This window comes from Arabidopsis thaliana, chromosome 4, assembly GCF_000001735.4.
Source record: "Arabidopsis thaliana chromosome 4, partial sequence".
NCBI lineage: Eukaryota > Viridiplantae > Streptophyta > Magnoliopsida > Brassicales > Brassicaceae > Arabidopsis > Arabidopsis thaliana.
The window spans coordinates 8,109,390-8,126,590 of record NC_003075.7 but is presented as its reverse complement, the minus strand read 5'-3'; the positions used below and the strand labels follow the sequence as shown (position 1 = coordinate 8,126,590).

The window sequence follows — 17,201 nt, the reverse complement described above, 5'->3', positions numbered from 1 at the left end:
TTAATCAGATATACTAGCATCTTACAAAAACATTACTTGACATAATTTGATTTAGCGATAATTGTTTTATTTGTTTGATTAGATAAAATGTTAATTCGGTTTTGTTGCAGATCTTTACACAAAAGGGATGTTTCAGCTTTTGTTGTCTGCTTACTCCTACCAATTACTCTTACAAGATCATTTTACACAACAGACCAACTGTAACAAGAAAAAACTGAAGTTAACATTGCAAGTCAATAAGGACAAAGCCTAAATAACACGTCTTTAGAACATAATTAGGCAGAAACAAGAGAAGATTATTTTAGTGACGACAAGCTAGGGTACTCCCTAAGCTTTGGTAATCATCTCTGAGATAAAGAGGTTCATCTTCAAACCGAAGAGGTACCCTTTAGAAACAGAGGAGCCCATTTGTCGATACAGTAGATGACAAGCTGAGGTTATCAGAGATTAGTTGGACAATGCACGTCGATGAAGCTAATTTAGAAACTAGCCTCTGAAGCCGGCTTGAAACTTCAGTTACATCTTCAACACTTGTTGTATTGTAGTACAAAATCATCTTCTCAAGATTCGGCATTGTCTCCAAGAAATACTTGATCTGCTCTCTCTGCTTCTCCATGTCATCACTGATTTCACCAAATTTCAGTATCTTTATAACCTTCACCGGACTTGATGCTAAGCAACTGCGAATCTCCTCACGAGGTTTGCACAAGCACACGTCTCCACATTTATCGGTGGCTTTGTGGATGAGGCCCTGAAACATACATAGTGAAATATTCTTAAACTTTGAAAAATTGAGTCAACAAATGCTTTCCAAGGGTTTTGTTTCTTACTTGGAAGATAAGAGTTTCAAGATTTGGAGAATTCTTGAGCAAACCTGGCAATGACTGCCATCCTACTTCGGGATTACTCTCGATGGTTAAATGAGTCAGGTTGTTGAATATTGGTATAGCATCACAACTGTAAGTAAGTACCTGAAACACAACCACAACAACTAGATTATCATCACTCAATTGCAATCACTAACTCAAATCCTTGAACAATGTTAAAAAGATTACAAGTTGTTTTTCATGATGAAAACAAACCTGAAGAGTGTTGGAAGATAGATAGAGAGTCTTCACATTGCATATACGCATTATAAAATCTGTTGCATTGCCAACCATATCATTTTCACCATAACCTTGATGGCCCTGTAACAATCTAAGATCGATATGAGCTTCAACAAGCGAATCGAAATTCACTTTCGGATACTTGCCTGCAACAGTGTCAGTAAACTTCAAGTAGACAAGATTCGGAGTATCAATAGACACACTCTTTGGAAACTCATCTCGCACTTGCGTGCTAAACGTTAGTCTCTTGAGAGTTGGGACAGACACCGAGGCAAAATCCCAAGTGCACCAAGGTATATCATCAAGAACTAAATCCTCAAGTATGGGACAACCAGAAAGAAGCTTGGTAAGCCCAATACCATACTTTTCAAAATAGCATGAGTCAATATAAAGCGTCTTAAGCTTCGGGAGATAAACATCTTCAAATTCCAAGAGAGGATATAGCATTAGCTTCAGCCTAACCAGTGTCTTGCTCAAGAACATCTCTGAAGGAAACACAAATTCCGTTTCCATATACACGTGTAGATCAAGATCGGATACACCGCGTTCCAACACATTATTTATCCAAGGAATGATACGGTCTGGTTCAACGCCATCTCCGATCTTTAGAGAGAACTTATGTAATGGAGAATTGCCTTGCAATGCCAACACTCTATCCACAAAATCCATAAAACTTGAAGAAACTTCCGTCTCATTCTCAGGATTCAGATAAACAGATTCATCTAAATCAAGATTAGGGACAAAAGCAAAGAGATACCGCCATTTTTTCGAAAGAACCGAAGTGGAAGCAGCTTCTTTAGTGGGAAGGAAGGATAGGATATGGCAACTAATGGCTTCTGGTAAACTACTGATTATATCTCTACAACCACTAAGATCCATCTTTTTCAACTTCCTGAAAACCAACCGAAAAGCTAAAGATCAAACAACATGCTAGCTTGAACAAATAAAAAGAGCAGAAGATCAATATTGAAACTTACTTGGAGATAAAAGCAGTTTTTAGAAATTTAGGGTTTTTGGCGATCGTAATTGTAGGGAAGAAGAGTAAAGAAGAAAGTGTGAGTTCTTAGGCTAGCCTTCTTTACTTTAGTGTCATATCCTAAAAAGCATAGCCCACCAATAACTTTTTGTAAGATTCTTTAAGAACTCCACTATACATACTAGCACTTTATTACAAAAACATGACAAAATTTGATTCATCGATAATTGTTTTATTTTTTGATTAACAGTATGAGAATGGATGGACAGTGGATGCAACTTCTCAAATGGTCACTGTGAAGTAACAAACTGTTAAAAGAGATCAAATTCTCAGTTTTGTGTCTGTATTAAATTAGCAATCATAAAAAAAAAAAACTAAAATAACTAATATTTTTTAAAAGAAAAGACAACAATCATTTCCTTACCATGGTGGTTGGTTGCGGTCTTGTGGAGGTTGAGAACTGATCAAAAACAGACTGAAATATTCCTAATCATCTTTCTACTCGTGGCTGTTACTCGTCGGTCGTCACATAAGACTTTTCTCATCCACCGGTCTTGTAAGAGACAGACAGTGCAAAGATTGTCAATTATTCCTAATCCATCTTTTATACCATTGATACTTAAAATGGTTTAGCTCTTATATATAAAAGCTTGAGTATGTTCTTTCTTTTACTAAAACTTATAACATCTTCAAAACATTCTAAAATGGCCACTTCCGTCAATGGTTCCCATCGTCGTCCACATTACTTGCTTGTAACATTCCCAGCGCAAGGTCACATCAACCCGGCGCTTCAACTAGCCAACCGCCTCATCCACCACGGTGCAACCGTCACATACTCCACCGCAGTCTCTGCTCACCGACGTATGGGCGAGCCACCTTCCACAAAAGGTCTATCCTTCGCTTGGTTCACCGATGGATTCGACGACGGTCTCAAGTCATTCGAAGACCAGAAAATCTACATGTCCGAACTCAAACGATGTGGTTCAAACGCCCTGAGAGACATCATCAAAGCCAATCTTGACGCCACCACCGAAACAGAGCCTATCACCGGGGTAATCTACTCTGTTCTCGTCCCGTGGGTTTCTACGGTAGCGCGTGAGTTTCACCTCCCAACTACACTTCTCTGGATTGAACCAGCTACTGTACTAGACATCTACTACTACTACTTCAACACCTCTTACAAACATCTCTTCGACGTTGAACCGATTAAATTACCGAAACTGCCACTGATCACCACCGGTGACCTCCCGTCGTTTCTTCAACCTTCGAAGGCATTACCGTCAGCTCTTGTGACTCTAAGAGAACATATCGAAGCTCTCGAAACGGAATCAAACCCTAAGATTCTTGTTAACACATTCTCTGCTTTGGAACACGATGCTTTAACCTCTGTTGAGAAACTCAAGATGATCCCAATCGGACCGTTGGTTTCTTCCTCCGAGGGTAAAACCGATCTTTTCAAATCTTCCGACGAGGATTACACGAAATGGTTAGACTCGAAGCTCGAGAGATCAGTGATTTACATTTCCTTAGGCACACACGCCGATGATTTACCAGAGAAACACATGGAAGCGCTTACTCACGGCGTGTTAGCTACAAACAGACCGTTTTTATGGATCGTGAGGGAGAAAAATCCAGAAGAGAAGAAGAAGAATCGGTTTCTTGAATTGATCAGAGGAAGTGATCGAGGATTGGTGGTGGGATGGTGTTCTCAGACAGCTGTTTTGGCGCATTGTGCTGTGGGATGTTTTGTGACTCATTGTGGTTGGAATTCGACGTTGGAGAGTTTAGAGAGTGGTGTTCCGGTGGTTGCGTTTCCGCAGTTTGCTGATCAGTGTACAACGGCGAAGCTTGTGGAGGATACGTGGAGGATTGGAGTGAAGGTGAAGGTTGGGGAGGAAGGAGATGTGGATGGGGAGGAGATTAGAAGGTGTTTGGAGAAGGTGATGAGTGGTGGAGAAGAGGCGGAGGAGATGAGAGAGAATGCAGAGAAGTGGAAGGCGATGGCTGTTGATGCGGCAGCGGAAGGTGGACCGTCGGATTTGAATCTTAAAGGTTTTGTGGACGAGGATGAGTAGTGGGTTTTAAGTTTTTGAAGTTAAAGAATGTGCATCTTACCTTGTTCAAATAAAGAGAACAAACAGAGAAGAAGGTCTCGTTTATTCACTCTTGTACTCCTCCTGATTGGTCATCTAGAAGAAAAGAAGGTCTCGTTAATTAACATTACAAAGCAGCCTTTTCTTTGTATCCTTTAAATTCACTCAAAGCTCCCTTTGTAGACAAACTCTTCTTCTCTTTGTTGAAACAATAAACCGGTGCTTGCCATTTCTCATCCTCTAGGACCGCACCTACCTCGTATGTCATTATATGAGCCTCCCTCCCTGCAACAGTTATATGTCAGATGAATTTTGCTAGAAAAAACCATTAGACAGATCGAAGACAATGGGCATGTTGATGGTATCAATCACCTGTATAGAATATCCATTGCACGGGTCTCTTGGTTTCAACATCTTCATAGTACCATATAAAGTCTACCTTCTCCCATACATTGCAGAGAAACCCACTCACGTTCTGTTGACCAAGGTACTTGGCTCCATCTAGCCAGTTTGGTCGCAGTATTCCAACCTTATGTGACATAAAATTCCAAGAATATTCAGCAAGTTACTATTTACAAAAGCATTCCAGGTTCATACAGGACCAATCTAAGTGAACTTGCTACTATAAAAACGAAAAACCAAGCCTTAGTAAACATGTGAAGTCACTCACTGAACCCTCTTGAATAATCATCTGTTGATCCTACAAGTTTCTACTCTGCAAAGGTATTCCAAGAGACCAGACCAGGTCATGTACCCTACTACTACCGAATCCTAATCTCCTGATCCTGGTTAAGGATTTTGTAAAGTATTGTTACTTAACGAGCATATCAAAGTCACCAGAGTGATTAGGTAGCTTCAGTCTTCCCATAAGATGCAAAGCACAAAGAGTATTGGTAACAATCAAAATGTACACCCTGCCTGCTACAGTTAACAAGGAAATACTACAAATTACTGGAATTTTTTAAAAAGAAAGACCAAGTGAGAGTGAAGTAGTAAGAAACAAGAGAGAACTTCAGACTAAATCTGCAGAGAGCTCCATTTTCATCAAATGAAGATTTGTGAAATCACCTGACTTTAACAAAACCGAGAACTCTCCTACTCTCCTAAGATATTTCAATTTCCTACTCAAAATGAAAAACTCAAACCTTACACAATGACTATCCTATAAACCAGACACTATAACTAAGGTCATTGTTGCTTCAAATTGGAGCAATCTCTGGTTTTCTAACTCTCATTCCCAGTGAATTCACACAAAGCAATTAACAAAGTTAACCAAATCCCAAATTCGAATTTGGTTCCCTATTCTACAGCCTAACCGTATTCTGAGATCTGTAACAGAGTCATGAACAGAAAATACCAACCTCGAGCTGACCGGAGCGGCACGATTTTGACTCGTCGAGCGTGTAAAAGAAGGAAGTACCATTGTTCCATTCAAGGTCGTAGGTAATACCACCGAGCTGCTCCTGGATGATATTGAAATTACGACCGTTGGTCCAGTCGTACCAAAGGTCGATCATCGAGAGATCGCCGGAGTAATTCATGAACATTAGCGCGTGGAACTGGTGTGGCCATGGCGTCGGCACCGGCTCATCCGCGGCGGCGATTTTCACGCCGGCGGTTATATAAATGAAGATAACGATTACTATGAGTGGTCGTCTAAAAGCCATGTGTATCAGTGTGGTACTGAAGTTTTGGTTCGTGCACGGAAGATAAATTAAAATACTATATAGTATACAGTTCTTTTAAATTCTACATAAATTGTTATCATCGAAACATACATTTTAGTCCATTAGTCTACTAAACTCATTATTGATGTATAATCTCTCAATCTACAATCAGAAATGTATTTGCAAAATTAACAATATTGGGGAAAGTGTTTCTTGGTTCAATTTGAACCATCCAACCAACAATCCTTTTAAAATCATAGCACAAAAGAACTATGAGAGTTTCAAAAAGAAAATCAAAAGCCAAAACAAAGCTTTTCTTGCATGACTCAATAAACCTACACTACACCATACTCTTACTTATAAACCTCATCTCCAATGCCACACCATTCCATCTTAAAATCACATTCTGATCATCACCAACACATTGCAAACCAAACCAGACACAAACACAAAGACATGTCTCTTCTTGCTTTCTTCCTCTTCACCATCCTTGTCTTTTCAAGTAAGTCATCTTAATAATGCATCATGTTTACATTTTCTTTACGTAATCTCCCATATTGAACATGGTTTTCTTGGTTTTACAGGTTCATGTTGTTCCGCAACTCGGTTCCAAGGGCACAGGTACATGCAGAGGAAAACAATGCTAGATTTGGCTAGCAAGATTGGTATCAACTATGGAAGAAGAGGAAACAACCTCCCATCTCCATATCAATCCATCAACTTCATCAAATCTATCAAAGCTGGTCATGTCAAGCTCTATGACGCCGATCCAGAGAGTCTCACACTCCTCTCTCAAACCAATCTCTACGTCACCATAACCGTCCCTAACCACCAAATCACCGCCCTCAGCTCTAACCAAACCATAGCTGACGAATGGGTCAGAACTAACATCCTCCCTTACTATCCACAAACACAAATCCGTTTTGTCCTTGTCGGAAACGAAATCCTCAGCTACAATTCTGGGAATGTCTCTGTGAATCTTGTACCGGCGATGCGCAAAATCGTTAACTCACTCAGATTACATGGGATTCACAACATCAAAGTTGGGACACCTCTAGCTATGGATTCTCTCCGGTCGTCGTTTCCTCCATCGAACGGAACATTCCGGGAAGAAATCACCGGACCGGTGATGTTACCGTTGCTGAAGTTTCTCAACGGAACAAACTCTTACTTCTTCCTTAATGTTCATCCTTACTTCCGTTGGTCAAGAAACCCCATGAACACCAGTTTGGATTTTGCTCTGTTCCAAGGACACTCAACCTATACCGATCCTCAAACCGGTTTGGTTTACCGTAATCTTCTAGACCAAATGTTGGATTCGGTTCTCTTCGCCATGACCAAACTCGGTTATCCACATATGCGCCTCGCGATCTCTGAAACCGGATGGCCTAATTTCGGTGACATCGACGAAACCGGAGCCAACATTCTCAACGCAGCTACCTATAACCGTAATCTGATCAAGAAGATGAGCGCAAGTCCTCCAATCGGTACACCATCAAGACCCGGTTTACCAATACCGACATTTGTTTTCTCCTTATTCAACGAAAACCAGAAATCCGGTTCGGGGACACAGAGACATTGGGGAATCTTGCATCCCGACGGTTCACCAATCTACGACGTAGATTTCACCGGTCAAACACCCTTAACCGGTTTCAACCCGTTACCTAAACCGACGAACAACGTTCCTTACAAAGGTCAAGTGTGGTGCGTACCAGTCGAAGGAGCCAACGAGACTGAGCTTGAAGAAACATTGAGGATGGCTTGTGCCCAAAGCAACACCACTTGTGCAGCTTTAGCTCCTGGGAGAGAATGTTACGAACCAGTCTCCATTTATTGGCATGCAAGCTACGCGCTTAATTCGTACTGGGCTCAGTTTCGTAACCAAAGCATTCAATGTTTCTTCAATGGATTGGCTCATGAGACAACAACCAACCCTGGTGAGCCATTCTTTGTAGTTTCCAAATTTAGACCAAAATAACCTTTTCGTATAGTCACTAACAAAGATTTTTTACAGGAAATGATCGTTGCAAGTTTCCGAGCGTTACTCTGTGAGGAGGACTTGAGGAAGAAGACACATGATTAAAGCTGGATTATTCGTATAACTCAATATTGTTCCTTATCTTTTTTTTATTATACCTTTTCTGCTTCAAGTTTCGCTATGTTGAGAAAAAAAATTCAAATAATTAATAAATAGTAATTTTTTTCCCTTACAAAGCTGATTATTATTACATTCTCTAATCAACAACAAAATTATCTATCACAAACTGTAACAGCTACAAAAACGTAAATGGGTGGGAGATTTACTTTGCCCTAAAGCTGCAAAAAAATCAAGAACTTTAATAATTTTAAGAATTTTTAGATTTTCTGACATAAACACAAACCCAAATTAGCTAAGAATTAATGTAAAGACCATAATTGGATCATCAGCACCAAATGTCGTATATTCTCATGTGATTCCATTGAGTAACACTAAAGTTTTCGTACGAGATTATGAGCAAAAAGACAAAAAAATAATAATAATAAATTAAAACACATAAATTTTTTAATTGAATGTATATATAAAAAAATCTCCTCCGGTGAGCTTCTTCTGGAACCAGTGAAGATCAAAATCAAGACAACGACATGGTTACTACGTTTGCTTCGAGATCTCATTCTCTCTCTGTTCCATTTCTTCTATAAAGACAGTCCTCATCTTCATCTTATCTGCAAATGCAAATTCGTCTGAAACCTGATTATTCCTTCTTCATCGCCTCTTCCTCAACGATGGCTTCGACTTCTTCTTTGGGACCTTCTACACTACTCTCTTACGGTTCTCCTTCTCGTCAGTTTCCTGATTTTGGGTTCAGATTGATTTCGGGTCACGAAAGTGTTCGAATTCCATCATTCCGGCGATTTCGGGTTCACTGCGAGTCAAAGGCGAGATCAAATTCTAGCCTCTGTTTTGTTATCTTTAACAATTGTAATCTCGCTTTTGGGTTTTTGGAATTGGATTATAAAGTTCTTCGCTTTACTTTCGAAACTAGTCAATTTGAGGAAGAAGTGATCATTATCTGTTGATGACTGGCTTTTGAACTTTACAAGTTTTAGCCATAGTTATCAAAATTGTATCTTTTTGCAATTTCTTTGTTAAGTTTGTATCTTTTTGTTGATTCTTTGGGTCCCAATTGTTCTATACAAATGGATGAAACAAGGCTCTTGCTCTTGCTCATCAAATCTGATCCTCAAATTCTGTTAATATATGTTTGTTATTCTTTTGTCATTGTAGTTTTTATACCCACTAAGGTTTATATCTAATCCGGTAACATTCAGTTTCGGTATGTATGCTTCAGGAAAAAGAAGTGAAGCCGTCTTCTCCATTTCTTGAAAGCTCCTCGTTTTCGGGAGATGCTGCTTTGCGCTCTAGTGAATGGAAGGCTGTTCCTGATATTTGGAGATCATCTGCAGAAAAGTATGGTGATAGAGTTGCATTGGTGGATCCTTATCATGATCCTCCTTTGAAACTGACGTACAAGCAGGTAGTTTTCTTACTAAGGTTACTATTCATCAATATTGTTGCAAAGAAGAATAAACAGAGACCTGTCCTTGAATTTTTCACCAAAACTTGTTCTATGATTTAGGAGCTATGTATTCCAGAAAGCAGGGTCTGCTTATTTTATTTTTTGTGTTTGATGTGATTGTGGAAACCTCATACTGTGTTATTGGTCTGGTCACTTTGAATAACATTAAAAACTATAGTATAGTTCTTAATAGCTGATGAGGGGAGATCAGCTGATTCTTAATAGCTTGTTAAGGTGATGGTGATGAGGGTAGAGTAGCTAATTGACAGTCTTGTTCAGTTCCTCATGATGATTATAAGTTGTAGATGTTTTCAAGAATCCAATTGATGTTTTTACTGATTTTTAGAGTTTTAGTGAGGCATGCCATTGCTCTTTGTTATATGTACTTCTGTCTTAGGATCCTAGAACCAATAAGTACTCTGCTCCTGGTTATTGCAACCGTGTGTTCTGCAGGGAACTATTATTCTTGTTGTTAGATAGGTCGTTGATAGATTGTGATTGTAGATATTAATTCTTGGTGAGCAACGGAAACCATCATATTCTTTATTTAAATTTGCAGTTGGAACAAGAAATTTTGGACTTTGCTGAGGGCTTACGAGTTCTTGGAGTGAAAGCAGATGAGAAGATTGCACTTTTTGCTGATAACTCCTGCCGATGGCTTGTTTCAGATCAAGGTATGTATGTGGTGAATGATATGGAACTGAGAAGGGCCCAATAAGGGCCTACTTTGGAGGAAAAAGACAAAATATTACTAAGTAAAACTTAGAAGATCTTACATTCGAAGGGAAAGGAATAACAAATGGTTTATAAGTCTAAAGGCACCCTCTCCCCCACAAGCTAGCTTTTTGGGGTGAGTTCTACCTCTGGAATTAGTGTTTGTTAGGTCCGAACCTAACAGGCACACACAAGAACATTATTACTCACTAGTTTATAAGAAGAGCAAGAAGAACTAGGGGGATTGGTTTCGTTCAAATTTATATCACCTAGCTTCTTAGGGCCTTACCTTACACATTAGCCATCAAACAAACAATCTTTTGAGATACGTTTGAGATGTTTCTTCTCTTTTCTTTTCTTTCCTCTAATTTTACGTGGTACTCTGTCATCTCAGTTGATGATAAGCTCATGGTGCTAGCTTTGCTTAGCTATTTTTAACTTCACTTCTTGGTGCAATATTTTAATATACACTGTTCCTTCATTTCTCCTTTGCTCGTCCCAAGTATTGATATCTATATATGCTGTTTTATACTTTATGTTAGGTATAATGGCCACAGGGGCAGTCAATGTTGTCAGAGGATCTAGGTCCTCTGTTGAAGAGTTACTGCAGATATACCGTCATTCTGAAAGGTATGCCAACACTTTTCATTTATTATGTTGTTTAACGTAAATATCATACCTACTCTTGAGAGATGCATAGTTTGGCTTTATTATACCGACCTCATCTTTGTGCCGTTTGTTTCGTCATCTTGTTATCTTTTTTTCATCAAACAGTTCTAGTTCTATATCTTCAGATGCATCTGAATATCTAATGATGATGTTGATTCTAAGAGCAGTATGTTTGGTTTAGATTGACAGTTTTGGTATCTTAGGAATTAATCTTCTGCTTTGATGTAGTTCTAATTAAACAGCTCTTGATTTCTCATTTTATCTTATTGCACCAGCTCTCCTGTAAAATCGTATCTATTCAAAAAGATCTTTGCTCCCTCAATATATTGTGTCTCTTCAGTTATCTGTGCATAAGTGCATTTGTTTAGAATATAGACTGTAGAGATCTATAATTTCAACTGATCTATATTGCAGCGTAGCCATTGTTGTGGATAATCCTGAGTTTTTCAACCGCATTGCTGAGTCATTTACGTCAAAGGCATCTCTGAGATTTTTGATACTTCTCTGGGGTGAGAAATCATCACTGGTCACACAGGGGATGCAGATTCCAGTTTACAGTTATGCAGAAATTATAAACCAAGGACAGGAGAGTCGTGCAAAATTATCAGCATCTAATGATACCAGTACGTTAAGGTTCTGTTTTTTTTCCTACAGTGCCCTAAAAGAATAAATGCTAACAAACAGATGACTGCAGGGAGCTATAGAAATCAATTCATCGATTCAGATGATACAGCTGCAATTATGTATACCAGTGGTACCACGGGAAATCCAAAAGGCGTTATGCTTACACATCGGAATCTCTTACACCAGGTTAAACCAATAGGCTCAATACTTTTTTGCAAGCGTGTATTTGGTGTTTCTGTCTCTTTTAATTATCAAGTATTAATTATTACTTTCTGAAAAAATAATATGTTTGAGAATCCTTTTCTTAAACATTTTCCAGATAAAACATTTATCCAAATATGTACCTGCTCAAGCTGGGGATAAATTTCTAAGCATGCTACCATCATGGCATGCCTATGAACGTGCTAGTGAATACTTCATATTCACTTGTGGAGTTGAGCAAATGTATACATCTATAAGATACTTAAAGGTTATTCTCTTCATCCGATTTTATTTAGTCAGTATCACTTCCAAGCATTGTCGTTAGGAAAATTCATGAAATATCATTGTGCCATAGTAGTTATGAAACACTGGAAAGTGGGAAAATGTGAAATTTGCAGAATGTATCAAGTAATTCATTTAGCGTTGCTTCTTTTGGCTCTAATTCCTTTTTATTTTTGTTTTCTTTTGGTATAGGATGATCTAAAGCGGTACCAACCGAACTATATTGTGTCCGTTCCTCTAGTATATGAGACACTTTACAGGTTTGTCATTTTTCAAGTTAAAAGTTTGCACAATATTCATATTATATATAATGATGGATTCTATGCGTTGGTTCTTAACAAGTTTTGTCATTCGTTTCTTTGTTTCCTCTTTGAGCTCTGTAGTGGGATTCAAAAGCAAATTTCTGCAAGTTCTGCTGGCCGTAAATTTCTAGCACTTACATTGATCAAAGTCAGTATGGCATATATGGAGATGAAAAGGATATATGAGGTTCATGATACCTTTTTAACACTTGTTCTTACGTTATAGTTTGTTTTAAGAGTTTTTCTGATTACCCTTTTTGTGGTTCCTGAACTTTTGATTTTTTGGTCTGGTTTACAGGGTATGTGTCTGACAAAAGAGCAAAAGCCTCCAATGTATATTGTTGCTTTTGTGGATTGGTTGTGGGCGAGAGTAATTGCTGCCTTGTTGTGGCCATTACATATGTTGGCCAAAAAGCTTATCTACAAGAAAATTCATTCGTCTATTGGGATATCGAAGGTAGTTTGCGAATTCTATTTTCTATTTTGTTTTGTTAGATATATATTAATAGTTAACACTGATATGATTTTGGTTTCCACAGGCTGGTATTAGCGGAGGTGGTAGTTTACCCATTCATGTTGACAAGTTTTTTGAGGTTAAGCCGTCTATATTTTCTCTTGGAAAGTTAGAACAATTTCTTTTTTTTTGGCTTTGAAAGTTTCGACATCTAAAAGACTTAGTTCCAAAATCATGCAGGCCATCGGTGTGATTCTACAAAATGGTTATGGTTTGACAGAGACCTCACCTGTTGTCTGTGCACGGACACTTAGCTGCAATGTAAGTTATTCTGCCTTCTGTTTTCTAAACGAGTTGTGAACACACAACGCTTTGAAGTTTCTTTTTGAGTGTTTGCAAATGCTATCATCTCTGATTTATTTGCATGAAAGCTAACATCTGAAATTACCTTACCAAAGTTCACAGACAAAGCAGTTACATTTTGTAGAAGTATTGAACAGAACTTCACTAGCTAGTCTCTTTTCCCACTGAGACAACTTTGTTTTTGTTTCCTTGGGAAATTACAAGTCCGAACTGTCTTTATTATGATCCATCATTTGTCTTCTTCGGCGACTTATTACAGGATATCGTTTCGTCTTTTGTTTTCTACTAAAGGTTCTTGGCTCAGCTGGGCATCCAATGCATGGTACAGAATTCAAAATTGTAGATCCTGAGACTAATAATGTACTCCCTCCTGGTTCAAAGGGCATTATCAAAGTCAGAGGTCCACAGGTTATGAAGGGTTATTATAAGGTAAATAGCATATTCTTCTTCTTCATTTCCTGTTTTCCTCACATTTAAGTTTGTTGACTCATCAAGCCTTACTATTTTGCATGTATGTAATTGTGTAAGAGTTTTTGCATTGATGATTAAATCGGGTTAACTCATCTTTCTGTTGGTGTGTGCTGCAGAATCCATCGACTACAAAGCAAGTTCTAAATGAGAGTGGATGGTTCAATACAGGAGACACCGGTTGGATTGCTCCTCATCACTCAAAAGGGCGGAGTCGCCACTGTGGAGGTGTCATTGTTCTTGAAGGCCGTGCAAAAGACACAATTGTACTTTCCACAGGTATTATCCTATTTACAAACATGTTCAAATGCATAATCGAACCCAAAATCGATTAAATAAAAGAACTCGGTTCTTATATCGATAACATCATCACTATAGGTGAAAATGTGGAACCGTTGGAGATTGAAGAAGCCGCCATGAGAAGCAGGGTGATTGAACAAATTGTTGTTATTGGACAGGTGCTTAAATTCTCTCAAGACAATTACAAAAATGAAAAATCTTAGTATCGGCTATTTTGCTTATTTGTTGTTATTCAAAATTGATTTCTCGTTAACAGGACCGACGTCGCCTTGGAGCTATCATTATCCCAAACAAAGAGGAAGCACAAAGAGTAGATCCTGAAACATCCAAAGAAACACTAAAGAGCTTGGTCTACCAAGAACTGAGAAAATGGTACTAAATACTTTGTAATTAACGTAAGTTAAAAGTATTAGATCTTATATTTACTTTGTTTAAACAATGTTGCAGGACATCAGAATGTTCGTTTCAAGTCGGACCAGTCTTGATCGTCGACGACCCTTTCACGGTAAATATTTATAGTCCTTTCTTATTGCTGTTCTGCTGATTCAGGACTCTTTTAAGACCTTATTAAGAGAACTCTTTAATGACACAACAATGCAGATAGACAACGGGTTAATGACACCAACTATGAAGATTAGACGGGACATGGTCGTGGCTAAATACAAAGAGGAGATTGATCAACTCTACAGTTAAGACATTTGTATTAGTCTTGTTCCTGTTGCTAATATTAACTATAACAATAAAATCATAGCCTTAAAGAATATATACAAACAAAACATTTTACAGCTTGTAAATTTTTTATTTCTAATTATTTTGTATACGGCCAATTAATAATGAAAAATGATGATTGGTGAATATAATAATAAAACCACTAAATGAACATATAAAATGATGAAAAAATAGGGGAAAAATACAACCACTAAGTAAGTAATGTACTCTTTAAATTCATTGATTATCAAGGATAAATATAACGTGTCCTACAAGTTCTGTCTTGGGGATAATAATATCACACATTGGAAAGAATGATATGGACATATTACAGAACATCCTCCAATGATTTACCTTACTTTGAGACAAGGTGATATGGACATTTTAGTTTGTAGTCTATTGTAATGTTAAACCAAATAAAACTTGTGTATTATCTTGGGAAATTGTGGGACATGTGGAGGGCCTTAAAAACGCAGCAGCAGTGACAAGAAAAGAGTTTTTGTGAATTAAACCTTCTAGATCCAAATATGGCAAGTTTGGTCTTTGCATGATCAAGTGGGGAAAGTGTACCACTGGACGTGTGGAGAAGCTTCTAGAATGTGTACAAGATCTCTTAGTTTCCATATGTGGCTTTGAGATGCATACAAAGGAAAGAAAAAAAAAACTTTCCTTAAACAGCTCTAGGTAGGTGCTCGTATAGTCTGAATTGAGTGTCTCTCGACCATCTTCGATATACCTTGATAACACACAAATCTTCCTCACCAATTCTTCATAAAATAGGTTGTTGGTTGGTGAAATTTCAATATTGTTCTAGGAAATATGTCATTTGATTGAGGAAACTGAACTTGGTACGATTCGGGAAGGTTCTCGTAAAAACTAGGTGAATGGTTCGGTACTATTCAGAAATGACTTGCCCATTCTTCATAAAAAATTATAATATCAGTAAATGTCGAATATGGGTCGATGAAAGTTGACTTTGGGGTGATGAAAGTGAAATTGGCTTCATTCAAGTGGGTCATCACGGCATTCTAGTGGACTGGCTCGTTGTTTTATGATTATTCCTTGATCAAACGATCTTAAAATGTGTGGTTTGTTGATGAATCTTCAATTTGGTTTGGGGGAATCTCTATTAATTTGGTGGTAGAGAGTTTGGTGTGGTCCGGGTGAGTCGCCGAGGACCATCTTTGATTTGTGTTTTCTCCTGAACCATTAATCTTCTTAGGGTTGATTTGCATATGAGTAAGCAACCATAGGTTTTTTCTTGATTTGCATATGGGTATGGTTAACCGGACAGTCTGGTTTGGTCTTGGTCATGTCCGATTCTGATATTGTATCAAGGCCTAAAATGTTAAGTTAGAAAATAAATAAGGAGAATTGGGTAAGAAATCCATTTTCAAAGTGTCCACTTTATGTTTATGGAAGATATAATCTCATTGTTTAAAAAGGTTAAAAATCTCTTCTACATAAATTTGGTCAAAGTTTCTTTTAATCTTCAACAAAAAATCTTTATTTTTCTATAATTTAGTGGAAATATGGAATTTATGATATTCTCCAAAAGTTAAATTTCAACTGATATAAAAAGAAAAAGCTAAATCACAGTTCATCACATTAAATGAAATTATATGTACAATGTATCACAAGATTTTTGCCAGTCCTAAACGTTCTGAAATTTTTGGCGTTTTTTGTTCTATTTAAAGAAAAACAAAAAAAGTCTGAACACCTCACAATTGGGCTCTTTACAACTTTGATTCAAGTTGCATATCTCTCGAGTTTGGAGAAGCTCGAGAGATACTCCAAACTCAAGAGATATGAAACTCGAATCAAAGTGTGGACATATCGACGTCATCGTCTTTGGGTCAGGTGTGATGGCTAAAGATGATGCAAGCGGGTTTTGTCTCGATGATTCAGAGACCTCTACGCAGTCAAATGATCATGATAGGATGAACATTTTCCTTAGTCAGATAAAGGAATGAGTTGTTGAGTTTGGGGAAGAAATGGTCTTTTTCACAAAAGGGAAAGAATATGAATCAGAGGGCAGGCATGGCACCAGTGGTATCCAGAATGAAAGCTATGCAAGCAACAACAACTAATCTCGTCAATAGAAATTGGGGAGAGTTCTACACCAAAAAGGCATGGCACTAGTGGTATCCAGAATGAAAGCTATGCAAGCAACAACAACTTGCCTTGTCAATAGAATTTGGGGACAGTTCTACTTCGAAAGGCGTAGCAAATTGATGTCAAGGATCGACGGGTCGTTAACCATCACAAAACGGATCAATGATAATTTTTATCAAATTGATCTTCGAGGTAAGTATAATATAAGTTCGAGTTTTATTGTTTCTGATTTATCTCCTTTTTTGTAGATGATACAGATTTGAGGACAAATCCATTTCAAAAGGGAGGGCATGATATAACTTTGGTCGAACAAGACCCGGAGCTCATAGCCGAGTAGCAGCATCTAGCGGGGGAAGCTTTGGACGACTTAATGGGTCCGATGACTCAATCGAAGACAAGACTTCTCAACCAAGTTGTTAGCGAATTGCTTAGACGATTAGACCAACATCCAAGCGAAGTTATCCAAACCACTTTGTTTTTATAATAGCCTAAGATAATTGGTAATGGGCTAAGTGTTACTTGAGTACTTTTTTCCCTTCTAAGGTTTTGTTCACATAGTTTTCTTTAGTAGGTTATTAATGAGGCTTGAGTAACACTTCCAA

The 17,201-nt window shown here is 38.0% G+C and overlaps 5 protein-coding genes and 2 long non-coding RNA genes across 8 annotated transcripts; 3 read left to right on the top strand and 4 right to left on the bottom strand.

Annotated features, from left to right (window-relative positions):
• Positions 1-55: 55 nt before the first annotated feature.
• On the bottom strand, positions 56-2,545 carry AT4G14096 (F-box/RNI-like superfamily protein). 2 transcript variants are annotated; one of them, NM_001340900.1, is made up of 5 exons: positions 2,507-2,545; positions 2,084-2,202; positions 1,083-1,998; positions 831-971; positions 77-751 (listed from the first exon to the last, which is right to left on the bottom strand). In NM_001340900.1, exons 3-5 carry the CDS (start codon positions 1,983-1,985, stop codon positions 389-391), a joined length of 1,407 nt encoding a protein of 468 aa, NP_001319929.1. In that variant the 5' UTR covers positions 1,986-1,998; positions 2,084-2,202; positions 2,507-2,545; the 3' UTR covers positions 77-388. The 2 variants fall into 2 exon arrangements, with proteins under 2 accessions (NP_567421.1, NP_001319929.1); NM_117486.4 differs by lacking the exon at positions 2,507-2,545 and having other exon boundaries at positions 56-751; positions 2,084-2,232.
• Positions 2,546-2,755: 210 nt separating this feature from the next.
• AT4G14090 (UDP-Glycosyltransferase superfamily protein) lies at positions 2,756-4,403 on the top strand. The gene has a single exon (NM_117485.3). The coding sequence runs from the start codon at positions 2,787-2,789 to the stop codon at positions 4,155-4,157; it is 1,371 nt and encodes a 456-aa protein (NP_193146.1). The 5' UTR covers positions 2,756-2,786; the 3' UTR covers positions 4,158-4,403.
• AT4G06175 lies at positions 2,976-3,192 on the bottom strand. Its single transcript, NR_141975.1, has one exon. It is a non-coding gene; the product is annotated as an other RNA (long non-coding RNA).
• Positions 4,174-5,874, bottom strand: AT4G14100 (transferases, transferring glycosyl groups). The gene is made up of 3 exons (NM_117484.3): positions 5,537-5,874; positions 4,548-4,704; positions 4,174-4,460 (listed from the first exon to the last, which is right to left on the bottom strand). Exons 1-3 carry the CDS (start codon positions 5,840-5,842, stop codon positions 4,303-4,305), a joined length of 621 nt encoding a protein of 206 aa, NP_567420.1. The 5' UTR covers positions 5,843-5,874; the 3' UTR covers positions 4,174-4,302.
• Positions 5,875-6,232: 358 nt separating this feature from the next.
• On the top strand, positions 6,233-8,054 carry MEE48 (O-Glycosyl hydrolases family 17 protein). The gene is made up of 3 exons (NM_117483.4): positions 6,233-6,344; positions 6,427-7,779; positions 7,857-8,054. The coding sequence occupies exons 1-3, from the start codon at positions 6,299-6,301 to the stop codon at positions 7,892-7,894; spliced, it is 1,437 nt and encodes a 478-aa protein (NP_193144.1). The 5' UTR covers positions 6,233-6,298; the 3' UTR covers positions 7,895-8,054.
• A 348-nt stretch (positions 8,055-8,402) lies between these two features.
• On the top strand, positions 8,403-14,647 carry AAE15 (acyl-activating enzyme 15). Its single transcript, NM_117482.4, has 18 exons — positions 8,403-8,758; positions 9,172-9,357; positions 9,959-10,073; positions 10,656-10,743; positions 11,197-11,405; positions 11,477-11,592; positions 11,726-11,875; positions 12,082-12,149; positions 12,273-12,378; positions 12,490-12,648; positions 12,731-12,784; positions 12,886-12,966; positions 13,300-13,437; positions 13,596-13,755; positions 13,855-13,934; positions 14,033-14,148; positions 14,224-14,281; positions 14,377-14,647. The coding sequence occupies exons 1-18, from the start codon at positions 8,552-8,554 to the stop codon at positions 14,467-14,469; spliced, it is 2,184 nt and encodes a 727-aa protein (NP_193143.2). The 5' UTR covers positions 8,403-8,551; the 3' UTR covers positions 14,470-14,647.
• A 296-nt stretch (positions 14,648-14,943) lies between these two features.
• Positions 14,944-15,144, bottom strand: AT4G06170. Its single transcript, NR_141974.1, has one exon. It is a non-coding gene; the product is annotated as an other RNA (long non-coding RNA).
• Between the last annotated feature and the right edge of the window lie 2,057 nt (positions 15,145-17,201).